General features: G+C 42.9%; 1 protein-coding gene across 1 annotated transcript in view; it reads right to left on the reverse strand.

The window, feature by feature from the left end:
* b4galt2 (UDP-Gal:betaGlcNAc beta 1,4- galactosyltransferase, polypeptide 2) overlaps positions 1–15,479 on the reverse strand; it is a 176,412-nt gene that overhangs the window by 9,191 nt on the left and 151,742 nt on the right. The window contains exon 6 of the mRNA XM_083782225.1: positions 8,435–8,539. Within this exon, the coding sequence (XP_083638351.1) occupies positions 8,435–8,539 (105 nt within the window). The remainder of the gene's footprint in view (positions 1–8,434; positions 8,540–15,479) is intronic.

A 15,479-nucleotide genomic window follows, 5' to 3' on the forward strand; every position in this document is an offset into this window, starting at 1 on the left:
CTGTCTAGAGTTCATGCCATCTTCTCTGAACTTGCACACATTGTAACTCAGACGGAATGAGAGCATCTGTTTAAACGCCTAACATTGTAAATTGTAATTGTACAGTAGCAACATCCAGAGCATTACATGAACCACTGTGAACCCATAAGGCTAGGTTATTTTATGAAGAAAAAAAATCACACCTGTGTGAACCGAGTGGTGCAACTCCCCCCTCTCCCTCTCCCTCTCCCTCTCCCTCTCCCCCCCCCCCCCCTCTCTCTCTCTCTCTCTCTCTCAATCCGCGTCGCTGAGAACCATTGTTTCATTATTATTTTGGCTCGGCCTTTCCTTCTTTAGCGAACCTCCTAGACCGGGTTGCACAACAGCGGTCCCGTACACCTCCCATTATACAGGCTGACTAAAAGCTGAATAACTCCTAATCTACGGACCTCTCCGTGGTTTGGTCAATTAGCGCGATGTTCGGAGGTCTTTGCTGATTATCCGGTGGTCTAGATGGAAACATTGGTGCTTTCTCCTAACCCGCCTCACATATGGCATTAAATCTATCAATGTTTCAAACTTCAGAGTGCACAAACTTCTCATCTCCCATCCTACTCCCTCCTTCAATCTTTCATTCTCTCTCTCTCTGCTCTCATTACAGATTATAGCAGACCGTGTTTGAATTCACAATGTCAGGCAGCGACCCACAGGGCCGCCGTCGGAGCACATTCATATCTCTGCAGGGGAGAGCAAATGAAAAGGGAAAAGACATATTATTCTTTTTTCCTTTTCCGTTTCTATTTTCCGTTTCGTTAAAAAGGATATCGTCGATGTCGGTTGAGAAACCTCTTATCTCCATATTGTTTTATTAACTTTTTGTGTTTTTTTCGTAAATGAACGCCCTATAGTTGATCACACTATACTGCAGCGTCCCACAAAGGTATCAAAAGTAGCAGATGGCAAGCTTGTAGATCTGCTACTTTTGCCGTTTTTTAGTTTTGGACATACCAGTCTTCCACCCGACAGAGGCGATATGAAATAATTTCTCCAAAACGTATAGTCTCTCTATATATAAGCTTGGTAGCGCACAAAGCACAGTTTCTCCCAGTCCTCCACATTCCACGCCTCTTTCTAAAAATCCTCCTTTCAAGTGACATTTCCAAAACATTTTAATGAGGGTCCAGGAGGGCTGGAAAGGGGACGTTTGCCTCGACTAATAGGCTTCTCTGCTCTGCTCTTGGCCACATTTATGAATAATGTATTGGTGCCAAATAAATACAGTCCTGCAAATGATGTCACCTCTTATTGAGGAAGTCTGGAACATGGAGTAGGAGGTGGAGAGAGGGAGAGAGGTGGGAGAGGGAGAGAGAGACAGAAAGAGTGCTGGCAGAATGAGAGAGAGAGAGAGAGAGAGGTGGTATGAGATGGAGAAATAGAGAGTGAAAGCAAGTGAGAGACAGAGAGAAGAAGGGGGAAAGGCAGAGAGAAATGGCATTGAAGAAACAGAGAGGAGGCCAGAGAATACAGTAGGAGCTGCAGATCAATCACACATGCACACATGCACGCACGCACGCACGCACGCACAGGTCGCACGCACGCACATACGCACATGTAGTCCGCCATGCTGGATTGATTTTCATGAAGGCAAGTAGAGCGGTCTGACCCACATGCTCCCATATCTACTGGAGTGCTGTCATTTCAGCAGGCAATTATTGAGCGATAGCCGAGTAAAACACACTGGCATGATAGTTAACATGAAAGACGGCAATTAAATTGCCATCTTGCATTACGTTACTCTTATTATTATTATATTTTTGATGTCTTTAACCCATTGAGAACCGAGATTCTAATGTATTCAAAATCAAATACATTCAGTGGTTCTCAAACTATTTCATGTCAAGGACCCCAAACATTATATACGGTATATTCGGCTGCTGAGCTACCATCTCAAAATATGTTACATGTAACATGGGACCCCCAAGAAGCAAAGATATGGGTTAAAAACGGTTGCTGTGGGCCCGGGCCCTGAAAATAATATTTTTCAGATGGAAAATTATATTTTCAGATGGGGGTCGGTTCCCTGAACCCCCCCAGAAGCAAAGATATGAGTTAAAAATGTTCACTCTGGAATACTGTATTCAGAATTTGCACCACATTTTCACGATTTTTCTAAAACAGCAGATCTTAGCACTTAACCCATTCTGACCGGGCACCCATTTTGGTGTTAGCATCATGTTGTGCTTTAGCTATTGAAAAATAGCAGATCTACAAGCTCATATCGCGCCACCGAGTGGCGCGATACGAGCTTGTAGGTCTGCTATTTTTTGAAAAACATCGAAGAACGACTGACATTTTTAGAATCTGATCTCAGGTCAGAATGGGTTGATCAGACCAGTGTGTGTCCAGTGGAAACCTCGTATGAATCTGATCTCAGGTCAGAATGGGTTAAACCCTAACCCCAACCCTATATTATCTTGGTTGACCGGGGTCCCCCAGCCATCTATACTCTGTCCTCTACACAAAATCATTTTTTGCCGAAAATAGCTTACACGTCGAAACATGATGTGTTGTGAGCTCGTACTGTGGCTCGAGCTCGTATCGTGTATTGGCTGTATGCCATTGGAGACCCTATTATTTACAGGTCTTTTGCGGTAATTAAGTCCTATAACACCAGTTACACCACCAGCTTATCACTCTTTCACAAGTCGTGCACATTAACAGGTTCCCGAGTAAAAAACGGCCATGTTTTCCCGGCACCCCAGAGGCCCAGAGCTCCTATTTTGAAGGAATGCAAGTTGGACTTGCAACTGTCCGTAGGTGCTCCTTGATAGCGGTTTTATTGTGCCGCGTTTCGAGCTTGTAGATCTGCTACCGTTTTGGAGATATGAGGTTTCCACCCGACAGAGACGATGTGCAAGTAAGAGCTCACAGGAACTCATTGAATACACTTCCCGAGGCATCCAGAGATGCAAGCGATGAGTGGAATTACCAGCGGATGCTTCAGATATCGACACACAAAGAGTAATTGTAATGGCTTTGAGGTAACAAGATGGGATGAGAATCTGCATAAGGAGCAAGAGGAGACCGTTTCCAAAAGATTCGTTTTGTTAAACATGCTGTGAGAGTGTAAAAATGTACCCTGGGAAGCCCACATACAACTCTTGTATATTTAATTATAACATTGAAACTCTTTAAGCCCAACTTCAGGCCTTGGATTTAATTTGAAAGTGTAGCCGTTATTGCACTAATGTATACTGCTGGGTATTGTAATATAGCTATACTTTCCACAACAGAAAAAAGGGAATATCGGAGGAAAAGACACACACAGTGCTGAGCTGATTGCATCTCTGTCGGCGGGGGACAGCTATCGATTTCTGCGGCGAGAGGCATCATTGTCTGGGCCGTCCAGGCATGCTCAGGGGAGAATAAACACTGATAATCCACATTTAAGCAGCTTAATTCTATACTCCTGCTGATGAATGGGTCTGGACGGGATCATCAGAGCGTGCTGCTGCCCCTCCCCGATCAGGCCACAAATGAACATGTTTCCTTGCACAAAATTATTTTTTCTCTTTTTCTCTAAACTGCCTCCCCCTGGCCAGCCGGGGCGCCTAATGGAGGGGAAAGGAACTAGTTGGAATAACGCGTTGCTCCCACACACTAGGTCCAACCGGGCAAACTCCCCCCCCTCCCCTGTCAGGTGAAAAGAAGCGGCTTGGACTCCTCATGCATTGAAGGAAGCATGAGGTCAGTCCGTTGCTCTCCCCAAGTTGGCAGAGGGAGTGTAGAGCCCAGGATTACATTAGATACTAATTGACACTGGGTGAGAAAAAAATGGGTTACAAAATCGTGGGATAAAAATGTAAGAAGAAAAAAAGAATCCACCTAAAATGACTTATCATACTACAGCAGGGTTCCCCAATAGGCGGCCCGCGGGCCATTTGCAGCCCACAGAGTGCCCCCTTGTGGCCCATGAAAGAATTTCCAAAAAGAAAAAAAAAAGTTTTTTTTTTTTTTTTTAAGGGTCCCAGATATAAATGGCATTAAATGGGGGTCAGTAGCCTATGCATGTCAAACTGGGCATCCTTTTCAAATGGGGTCTTGCCCTGAAAATGAATTTTCAGGGCAAGACCTCGACCTCGCACGTGCAGACTCGGCCCCCAGCCTGGTACGCTAGTCAAAATATGGCCCTTGAGGAAAATTAATTGGGGAACCCTGTACTACAGTGTCACACAAAAGCATCAAAAGTAGCAAATCCACCGTGGTGCATCTGGCCACAGAGCGATAACATTCTGTGGACTTAATTTGTCCACATCATCTACAACAGATAACAATACATATTTGCGTGATTTAAGAAGAGATTTACCGTTTGAGCCGCACAGCAGGTAAGTCGGTATCGAATGCTCGGCATGGAGTTCTTTTTATAAATAAATGAATAAAAACGTCTGGTCCGAAATTCGCATTCAACCCATTCTGAACGGGAACCCATTTTGGTGTTAGCGTTACATTATGCTTTAGCTATTTAAAAATAGCAGATCTACAAGCTCATATCGCGCCACCGAGTGGCGCGATACGAGCTTGTAGGTCTGCTATTTTTGAAAAATCGAAGAACGACTGACATTTTTAGAATCTGATCTCAGGTCAGAATGGGTTCATCAGACCAGTGTGTGTCCGGCGGAAACCTCGTATGAATCTGATCTCAGGTCAGAATGGGTTAAGCGTGGTAGAGCTCCGCCACTGTTTGGTCGAGAGATACTGCACTATGGGGGTAGAAGGCGCCTAAATACAGAAGCGGTATTTTCGGTACACTGGATCAAGCTCCAGAGGTGTGATTTATTTCAGTTACACCTAGGTGACATTTCCAGTCTGACACCCTCAGAGTTTGATCCAGTCAGTGTAGAAAACCACTGAGTCTTCTCTGAGCTTGTTTTTCTCTCTCTCTCTCTCTCTTTTTATTCACTTATTATTATCCCCTATATGCTGCTACACTGTCTGAAGGAAGTCAAACTAAAATAAGTTTTAATCTTATGTGCCTGTGGCGTGTGCACAAAATGGCCGTGCATTTCTGCTTTGTTGATAGTCCACAGCAAACCTTTTAGCTCAATACCCAACAACTGACTCGAAACACCTTGCTTCGCGTCACAATTCGAGCTCACGGATATGCTACTTATGTGTGACGCTATGATCAAGTAGGACATTCATTTACTTAAAAAACACAAACGGTTAAATATGGAGATAAGAGGTTTCTGCCCGACAGCAACTATATATTGGATATGTCAAGGGTGTATATGCCTAATATTAATTAAATATTAATTTAAATTAAACATCCCCTACATTTTCTGAATCAGGAACCCACTAAAAGCAGTGAATTGTTTATTGATGAATCAATTGATTGTGTTCAGGCTTGGTTTAACAAATGGTTTAAGTCATGGGGTCAGTGGCAACTGGCGGTGCGGGGGCCACATGCGGCCCCCACCTTCACTTAATGTGGCCCGCATGTTAATATCAGAATACTGATATAGTATTGATTTCAGCTGTTACAATTCCAAACCCTCTTTAATTACGCCATGACTAGTATTATATTAAATGACCAGTACTTTAGTATTAAAATGGTATTGTCTTTTTGTGTCCAATGTAGTTATGCTAACAGTTCACATAAAGTCTGTCTATAACTATGTTGCTACCACTCATGGCATAACGTATGTCATTGAAATGTTTTTATGCCTATACATCATTTCCGAGAGAAAGATTTGTTTTTGGTATGACCACAAATGTTAAGAGAAACATGAATGTGATTTAGATGTTGTTTTAATACAGTTTAGAATACTACTATGTTCTTTCTTTAGCTGATATCATGGTTTCCGTGAGGCTCTAACAGAACGCTTCTCTCCCCGCACTGTATTTATGTGATCTGACCTGTTTATCGACTAGAGTTCAATAAACACTGCTAAACGCCTACGTTGTAATTCGTCTCTGTCGGGAGGTAACCTCACATGTCCAATAACTGTTACTTTTCAGGATTCAAATTCAAACATAGCAAAAAGTAGCAGATCTACGAGCTCTACGCGAGCACATGGATCTGCCACTTTTGATGCCTTAGCCATAAGAATTGTAAATCAAGCCGAGTATATAGCACCAACCAATCCACTCTTTATAAAAACAAATTTTCTCAAACTAGAAGACCTAGTGGACCTGAATACGGCAGTAATTATGTATATGCAGGAGCTGTTCGAACTAAGAGAGTCACAATATCCACTCAGGGGGCTTTATTCAAAATAAGAACCAGAAGGACAGACACAAAAGGCAGATGCCTATCCGTTTTGTACAACGCTTACAAAATTTGAAAAAAGGTTTAAAAACCAGGTATTAAATTCATATAAAACATTAACATGAGAAAGTATTCCAACTGTTACTAAAACCTCAACCCAAAAAATGTACAACAATCAACTGGGAGGAATGTGTCACTTACATTAAAACAAAGAAAGAAACATCATTATTATTATTACTACCACTATAATAATGATGTAAATTAGTATTGTTGTTGTTGTTGCTATTATTATTTTTAAAACAATGTCCAAACAAACAAACAAAAAGTAGGCCATGTTCGTAAAGGGTAGGCAGCATAAGCCTTGGCTTCAGCCTACACCTTTTCGGTGCCACTTTTATAAGTGGATCCAACCGCATGTATGTAGATTTATGTATGTATGTATATACAGTATGTATATATATGCATGTATTATGTGCTCCCTTTGTTCTTTTTAAAAACACAGAATAAACTTACCTACCATGCGTTTGTGTGACACACAAGATTAAGATTAGTTTTTTTTGCTTTGCTTTGCTTTATTTATAGGACGGTAGAATGACAGGACATGGGGAGAGAGAGGTTGTCGGGATGGGGCAGCCTAGGTGCCCAGACCGGTCTGGAGGCGGATACGAGGCAACGAATTGCACACGGAAACATCACAGTCGAATCCTCAGTGTTAATTAAACCACTTGTAACATAATACACACGTTAACCAAATGGACCCGTTAAAGGTATATTCAGTGATTTCACTTAGTACAAATATCACTTATTTTTTGGATAATCCTCCCTACTATAAAGTGTTCTTGCCATAGAAAGGGCTTCACACACCGTCTGCGAACGCCGCGCGTCAAAACAACCGCCTCCGTTATTTTCAATGAACCTTATCCCACACCGGCGGCGTCCGACGCGTGCTGACGCCTCGCCTGACGCTCCGATAGAAACCAGTTCTATTTTCCAGGCGTTACCGCGCGGTAACGCCTGTGCCGTGTCGCTGCACACCCGGTGTGTGTGTTGGGCTAAAGGGGTTCCTCCCTGTCCCCAGTGAGCCCCTGGTGTTAAAAAACCCTAGTTTCGGTTGGGGCTTTGGGTGGCAAAGCCTTCATCCAATCAGGATGAGAGGGGCCTTCCTCCAATCATGATGGAGTGGGGCGGGCCTTGGTGCACGTGCTGTTGGTCTGTTGTACTTCCCCCACTGTAGAGCGTCTGCATGTGCACATCTTTTTCCAAATCACCCAAATCACTTAATGCTCCTTTAACATTTTGTAGAATATACAAACAGAGTATATATTATATACTCTCAGGAGTTGTATTAACACACAGAGGATCCAGTGGAGAGGTGGTCAGATGCAGTGGTGTAAAGTAGCATTTACTTAAGTAGGCTACTGTACTTTAAGTTAACAAGTATTATGTCAAATTTCTACTCCACTACATTTCAGAGACAATTATTGTACTTTTACTCCACTACAATTATTTGAAATCTTTAGTTACTAGTTACTTTAAAGATTTTGATTATTATTACGAAACACGCATTAACAACTTTAGCCCTATACACATTTTGGCAATTTGAAAATAGCCGATCTACAAGCTCACAATGCGTCGCAGATCTGCTATTTTCAAAAGATTTTTAGACATTTTAAATTTCTAAATGGGAACTACTGCATAATGAGTACTGTTACTTTTTGTACACTAAGTACATTTGTATGCCAATACTTTTGTACTTTTGTGTGCATTTTGAATTCCGGAACTTTACTTGTAACGGAGTATTTCTATATTGCAGTAGCCTATTGATACTTTTTAAGTGGTGCAAACCACTTCCTTAAGTGACTGTGTGGGTGTGTGGGTGGGTCTGAGCACGTAAACAGCATGGTTGTTTTTCACCATCTGTGCGCAACCTAACACACACACATGGTGTATGGTGATTTCAGGTGTGCCAGTACAGTACAGTACAGTACAGTACAGTACAGTACAGTACAGTACAGTACAGTACAGTACAGTACAGTACAGTACAGTACAGTACAGTACAGTACAGTACAGTACAGTACAGTACAGTACAGTACAGTCTGTACAGTCTGTACTGTGTACGGAGTTGCACCACTTACTTCACACGGGTGTGACTTGTATTACTAAAGAGATGAATAGCGGATAGCTTACCTCTGTGGGTTGGGCTCGTTGTGTTTGTCCCGCTCGTGTTTGATCATTCTGTAGCGGCCGATCCTCACGTCTGGCCTGGACACCTTCATGCCGTTCAGAGTGATCCTACACACACACACACACACACACACACACACACACGCACACAGTGAGAAGAGGCGGCTCAAATGAATGTGTTTTTGCACAGTGGAAGAAAGAGAGATGGAGAGAGACACAGAGACTGAGAGGTTATGTCGATAAGATCATTTTCTGCAATGGCTGTTGTGTTTGGGTGTGGTTGTATGACATCATTTATGAAAGCCTTCGGTAATATTCTGCTCATCATGTTCTTGCCAAAACAAATGATAACCTTGTTTCAGACACTTTGCTTGCAGGAGAAAATATCATCACAGTTTGACATGAAATCAATAAGACACCAAAGTGAACAACATGCAAGACATTGTGGTTGTAAACTTTGATGACTAAAACAACCAAATTTAGAAGTGTTCTTGACTTCAACATAACACCCACAAATGTGTACACACGCGCACGCGCACACACACACACACACACACACACACACACACACACACACACACACACACACACACACACACACACACACACACACACACACACACACACACACACACACACACACACACACACACACACACACACACACACACACACACACACACACACACACACACACACACACACACACGCACACACGCACACACCCACAGACAGCTGTATCCGTGTATTCAGTAAGATGCAACAGCACAGAGAAAATCTGCTGTGAGATTTGTTTTAACAATAAATGAGAAGTGTGAGGCAACACAAAGCAATCTGTTCCACATAATCCCAACTGAAGTCTGGAGACACCTGCACTGATGTGTTCTGATACACGTACGTGTGTGTGCGTGTTTGTGTGTGTATGTGTGTGTGTGTGTGTGTGTGTGTGTGTGTGTGTGTGCATGTACTTCTAACACTATACTTGTGACCTTGTGATGTTGTGTAATCTACAAGAGCTTGCAGATACAGTTAAAAGGGCAAACATTTTCAAAATGGCATTCATAAAACTGAATGTTGATGTCCTCTAATTTGTCAGTTTGTGTGTACATGTGTGAGTGAGTGAGTGTGCATGCGTGCGTGCGTGCGTGCGTGCAAGAGCGAGCGTGCAAGAGCGTCAAAACGAAACAATTTGGATTTCTGAATCCACGCTTCAGTACTTGCAGCCTGGTTGTCTTGAGATGCATCCATGCCTGATATTGCTCCTCTCCTCTCCTCTCCTCTCCTCTCCTCTCCTCTCCTCTCCTCTCCTCTCCTCTCCTCTCCTCTCCTCTCCTCTCCTCTCCTCTCCTCTCCTCTCCTCTCCTCTCCTCTCCTCTCCTCTCCTCTCCTCTCCTCTCCTCGCCTCTGCCCGTCCCAATCATCTCCTCTCAATCTCTAGTCTGCACCTCCCTCTTTTCTCTTATTTTGTCGTTTCCTCTCTCTCTGCTTCCTTCCATTTCCTCTCATGTTTCCCTCTCCTCTTTCTCTCCTCTTCCCGTTGTTCTCTCCTACAGTATTTCCTCGCCTCCATTTATCTTCATTTCTTGGCTCCCTCCCACTCATTTTCCATTTCCTCTTCCTCCTCCTCTCCCCAACTTCACTGTCTCATCACCTCCCTCTCATCTCGCCTCCCCTGCTCCAATTTCCTCTCACTGTCCCCCTCCTCTCCTCTCCTCTCCTCTCCTCTCCTCTCCCCTCCCCTCCCCTCCCCTCCCCTCCCCTCCCCTCCCCTCCCCTCCCCTCTCCTCCCCTCCCCTCTCCTCCCCTCTCCTCTCCTCTCCTCTCCTCTCCTCTCCTCTCCTCTCCTGGTTGGCCGAATGGCAGAAACCTTGTATGCCCAAAAGCATAGACTTTTAAGTACAAGTAAAAAAATAAATGACTTATGTTCCAATGTGTCCAATGCAGTTATTAGGTCACAACAAGCTCTGGTAAATATGTTTTGGTAAAATATTTATAAAACCACAAACAGACAATCTATTTTGGTATGTGAACATTGCCCAAAATGTAGCTACAAAACCTTTCAAAGATTTAGGCTTCATCCACACCTACATAAACGTAGCTTTTTCGTTTTTTTTAATCTCTCTGTCCATACGACACGTTTTTTTAAATCTCTCTGTCCATATGACCAATGGCAAGACCCATGCAAAACTCTGTTTACATTGTCCACACAGGGAACACACAGGCGGAGTTTAAAAAAAATACACTGTGGCAGGAGTTTTCCAAAAGATGCGTTTATATGGACCAAAAAGGCCTTTGCGTGTGGGCGACCCCCCCAAAACGCATATAAAAACCTACCTTTATCCGTTTACCCGGATACGTGTGGACAAAATAACAAAAACAGTGTATTGTAAAAAGCGACGTGTTGTAAGCTCGTAGATCTGCTATTTTTGTTACTCTTGCATGACACATCGTATGACAATTCATAAAATAGGCTAGGTCATTCATGTATGAAAAAATATCATCTGTTGGGTGGAAACCTCATACAGTATGTCCAAATCTGTTCATTTTCAGGATTCAAATGCAAAAGAAATAGCAAATCTACAAGCTTGTTAATCTGGTACTTTTGATGATTTAGTGTGTCTCTGCAGTATGATCAACTAGGGTGATAATATACGAAACAAAGCATGGAAAGAAGAAAGTTAGGAGATAAGAGGTAGTTCTGCCCGACAGCAACGATATAAAAAGATGAAACCTGGAGATAGAAGGTTTCTGCCATGTGACGACATGCCATCATCAACCCCATATTCCATCCCAGAGAAACCCAGTCCATCAAAAATATCCTCATGAATACATTCACTGAAGAATTCCTCCCTCGTCTTTCAAGTCTACACTCTCGGCCCGACTCTTGTTGACGGCATGGAGCGCACATGACTGATTCTGTTTGTTTGTCTCTTTGTGTGTGTGTGCTGTGTGTACATGTTGTAGCGTCGTTATGCATACGCATATGCATTTGCATAAAGTAGGCCGTGATTATGCCAATGAACGGAGCAAAAGTCCACAGTGTACGACACTCCGGAGAGACAATCCTCTCATACCTCTTATCCTCAGTGTCAAATGGTGGCCTCGGTGGGGCCCATTTTGGGGCAAACGCTTTGGTCTAATTTTGGTATTAATTGTCTCCACCAGGCCGAAGGCATGGGGAGAGAATGTTTTCCGTCCGTGAGTGTGTGTGTGTGTGTGTGTGTGTGTGTCCGTCTGTTCGTTACCAGCTAATCTCCGGCACCGTTAACCTGGTCGGTGCCAAATTTTGCACGCAACACTCCCTGGATGCCAAAGATGAACCTCTGCCCCAAACTTTCCAGAACAGCCTGTTATAGTGCTACCAGGAGGCCGACTTTTGAAAAACTATATTTTTTTATATTAATCCTCCAGATTCTGTCCAAAGATACCACAAATCATTACACACTATCTCTATAGTCATGTGTTCAAGACGGATCTGTCCGATATTTCATATTCCATTCTGATTGGCTAACATTGTCTTTCAATTGGCCCGTTTTGAACAAAAAGCCTCAAATCATGAACGCAGCGTGCAATTTACGTGAAATCTTTCACAGACGTTCCTACTAGGCTGAGGAATATACCCCACCCTTTTCACATTGGCCTGTTATAGCACGGTGGATTTTAGCAAAACAATTTTTTGGAACAAAATGCCTCAAATCATGCAATTGCCATCCAAGTCGTAAGAGGAAATGGCACCCTTTTTCACACTGACCTATTATAGTGCCACCATTTTTGAGTGGTGCAACCACTCCTACAACCAGCTTGCAATGTCCTCGTACTTGTTTGTGTGTCTGTGTGTGTGTCTGTCTCGTACTTGTTTGTGTGTCTGTGTGAGCATGAGTATGTGACTTAATAATAGCAGTAGGGGGCGCCAGAAACAGTGAGAGGGGTAGTGACTCTAATGAGAGAGAGTGAGAGAGAGAGAGAGAGAGAGAGAGAGAGGGGGGGGGGGGGGGAGGGGGGAATTGCACCACTCAGTTCACACCAAGGTTATTATAGTTAACTATAACTAACGAAAAAACGAAAACTAGAATTAAAAAAACATTTTAGTTAACTGAAACTAAACTGAAACTAAAATAAATTAAAAAACGATAACTAAACTAAAACTGTATTGTGTGTTCACAAAACTAACTAAAACAAACTGAAATCATAGACAAAATGGTTCATGGTTGATTGTCCAACAGAGACTGAATATATATATACTTTTAAATGGTATATTTTGTTGAGTTTTTATTACACAATACTTGCTCTGATCTTTTTTAATCCTACAGACTTCGTTACAAATAAACCAAAGTACGAAAAAACTAAAACTAAACTAAAACTAAACTAAAACTAAACTAAAACTAAACTAAAACTAAGCATTTTCACAAAATAAAAACTAAACTAAAACTAGCAAACCCGCTCTAAAAACTAACTAAAACTAACTGAATTAGAAAAAAAGATGTCAAAACTAACTAAAACTAAACTATAATGAAAAAAACAAAACTATTATAACCTTGGTTCACACGTGTGTGATTTTTAACTCTATGACCCCAATCTACACTGCAGAATCCTCAGGATCAAGGGAAGTCTTAGGCGCAAGGCTGTGATTCTCAACTTTTTATTTGTATTTCAAACAAGAACCCTTGTTTTGATATGGACAGTTTGATATTAGGACACACACTCCCATTTGATATCATTCTTTAATCTCTGGGACTCCGATATTCACTGTGAAATCCCCAGTGTTTATGAGAGTGTACAAATGGGACAAAAATGTCCATTTTGGTCGACCCTACTCATTTTGTAGACTCCCAGAGTTAAAGACACATAGTGTCCATTGGGACCCCGTGGTGGTCCCCGACTCCCCAGATTGGTTGTTGAAAAACTGCGGCATAAAAGGCAGTGAATGTGAAAATGCACCTTTTTCGGAGGTGCACTGTTGTTTGGTATTTTGGGGAACTCGCCGGTGTAGTACGTGTGCTGATGTTGGAGGAGAGACACGGTAGGTAGGTGGTGCGTGTCGTTTGCAAATTAGCAGCTTCACTGCAATTTTGCGGGGTCAACAAAAGGCCAGGTCTACCGGCGCACAACAAAACAATTTAATTTAATGCGTTCGTCCAGAGCCATTTTCATCACTTCAGCTGGAGCGGAGGCATAGCCAGTCAGATACGGTTTGTTATTTCATCCTATTTGTCCTTTTATTCATCTGGAATCTATTTCACAGGAGAGACCAAGGTAGCAGACTTAGCAGCTATACCAATTCAACACAAATCACAACACATTCATTATGTGCAACATTAAGCAACACATCCTTGCTGCAGGGCAGAAGATACCTATCTCCATATTTGGAGGCAGTATAGAGACCTGGATTACTGGTCTCTATACTGCTTCCCCCCTGGTCACCCGAGGCACGGGTACAACAACGGTTTGGGTGCTGCTAATGACACGGAGGAGAGAACACGCCCCACAGCACCCACAGCGTCCTCGGCGGGAATCTAACCCGGACGGGACGTTCTAGCTGTGAGGCGACAGCGCGACCAACTGGGCACCTTCCTGTACAAGGACATACATTTCTGAGGCTTTTCTTGCATAACACTGTGGAAATGAGCCAATGTATGGTTGTGCTGAGCACAGCGCACTGCTCTTAAAGGTCATGAAAAGAGATCACATGATGTATCATGATTGAATGCACCTGCAAACACACCCAATGATAATCTATTCAGTCTAACGTAATGCTATTGTGCTCTGCGGCAGGGACTGGAAATACCAAATGTCAGCACTGAAAGAAGTTCTCAGATTGTATTCTTAATTAAGAGACGCAATACCACAATATAGAAATACGACACTACAGTATACTATACTATAGTTTACTTACTTGAGTAGAAGTGCAAAACGATTGGCACCTAAATCTACTTAAAGCACCAAAAGTAAAAGTACTGCATTTGACTTGATTCAAAGGTTTTCTAAATCCTTCAAAAATAGAAGATTGACAAGCTCACGACTATTTTAGAATAGGCTTAATTGCTTCCAAGTATATTGTGTATTATTAATCCAAATCTACAAAATAAGGTTTTTTAAATAATTGTAGTGGAGTATAAAGTGCAATATTTGACTCTGAGATGTAGCAGAGTAGAATTATAAAGTAAAAAAAGAAGGGAAATACACAAGTATAGTGACAGTAAAGTCAAAAACACTGTGTAAACGTTCCATCACTGCCAAACATACATGCTGTTTCCCTTGGGCCCTGAGAGTAGAAGAACTAGACCCCTTTGTTCACGCTTTCTGCACCTGCTTGACTTGTGGACAGAAAAAAACATAACCCGACCGACCACAACAATGGGGGGATGAAAACTCCACCAATGTTTAACGGACGAGACCTGAGGTTCCGTCTAAAATTGTACCGTGATGTTTTTTCAGCAGAAACGCACGCACGCGCTCGTGCAAGCACGCACGCACACATTATGCAAGGTTCAAACAAATCGAGGAACACAGACAAAAAGAGACAGACAGACAGGAGCTCTTGAGAGTCCTTCTGTGCTCGTCTATTCAGAAATGCAGTTCTTTGTTAAATGTTGGACAGAGTGTGAAAGCACCGTCTGCACTGGGCTGTGGGGCGCGGGGGGGGCAGACCGACTGCATAATAAATACAGCCACACCACTGTCCGCTGTGTGAGAAGGTGTATGCAGTAGCCTATAGAATCCTCAAGCCGACACATTTGTCAAAGACAACAACAGGCCCGGGGCAATGGGTGCTACTCCCCCACTCACTGTAGGAGCTCTCTGTGGATCTGATGAGATACTGCATTCTGCTGCGGTGCGGTGGGGGGCGGTACAGTGGCTCAGGACTAGTGAGAGCATCCAATTGGGATTCACCTAAAGACTCCCCTAACTGCTCCCTCCCTCCGTGATGAGCAGGTTGGTGCCTGCCTTGCATGGTTTCCTCTGCCGTCGGTGTGTGAATGAATGTGTGAATCTATTGCACATCATAAAGTGCTTTGGATAAAAGGCTCTATATGAATGAATGCACCAT

This window comes from Protomyctophum parallelum, assembly GCF_964188405.1.
Source record: "Protomyctophum parallelum genome assembly, chromosome: 14".
NCBI lineage: Eukaryota > Metazoa > Chordata > Actinopteri > Myctophiformes > Myctophidae > Protomyctophum > Protomyctophum parallelum.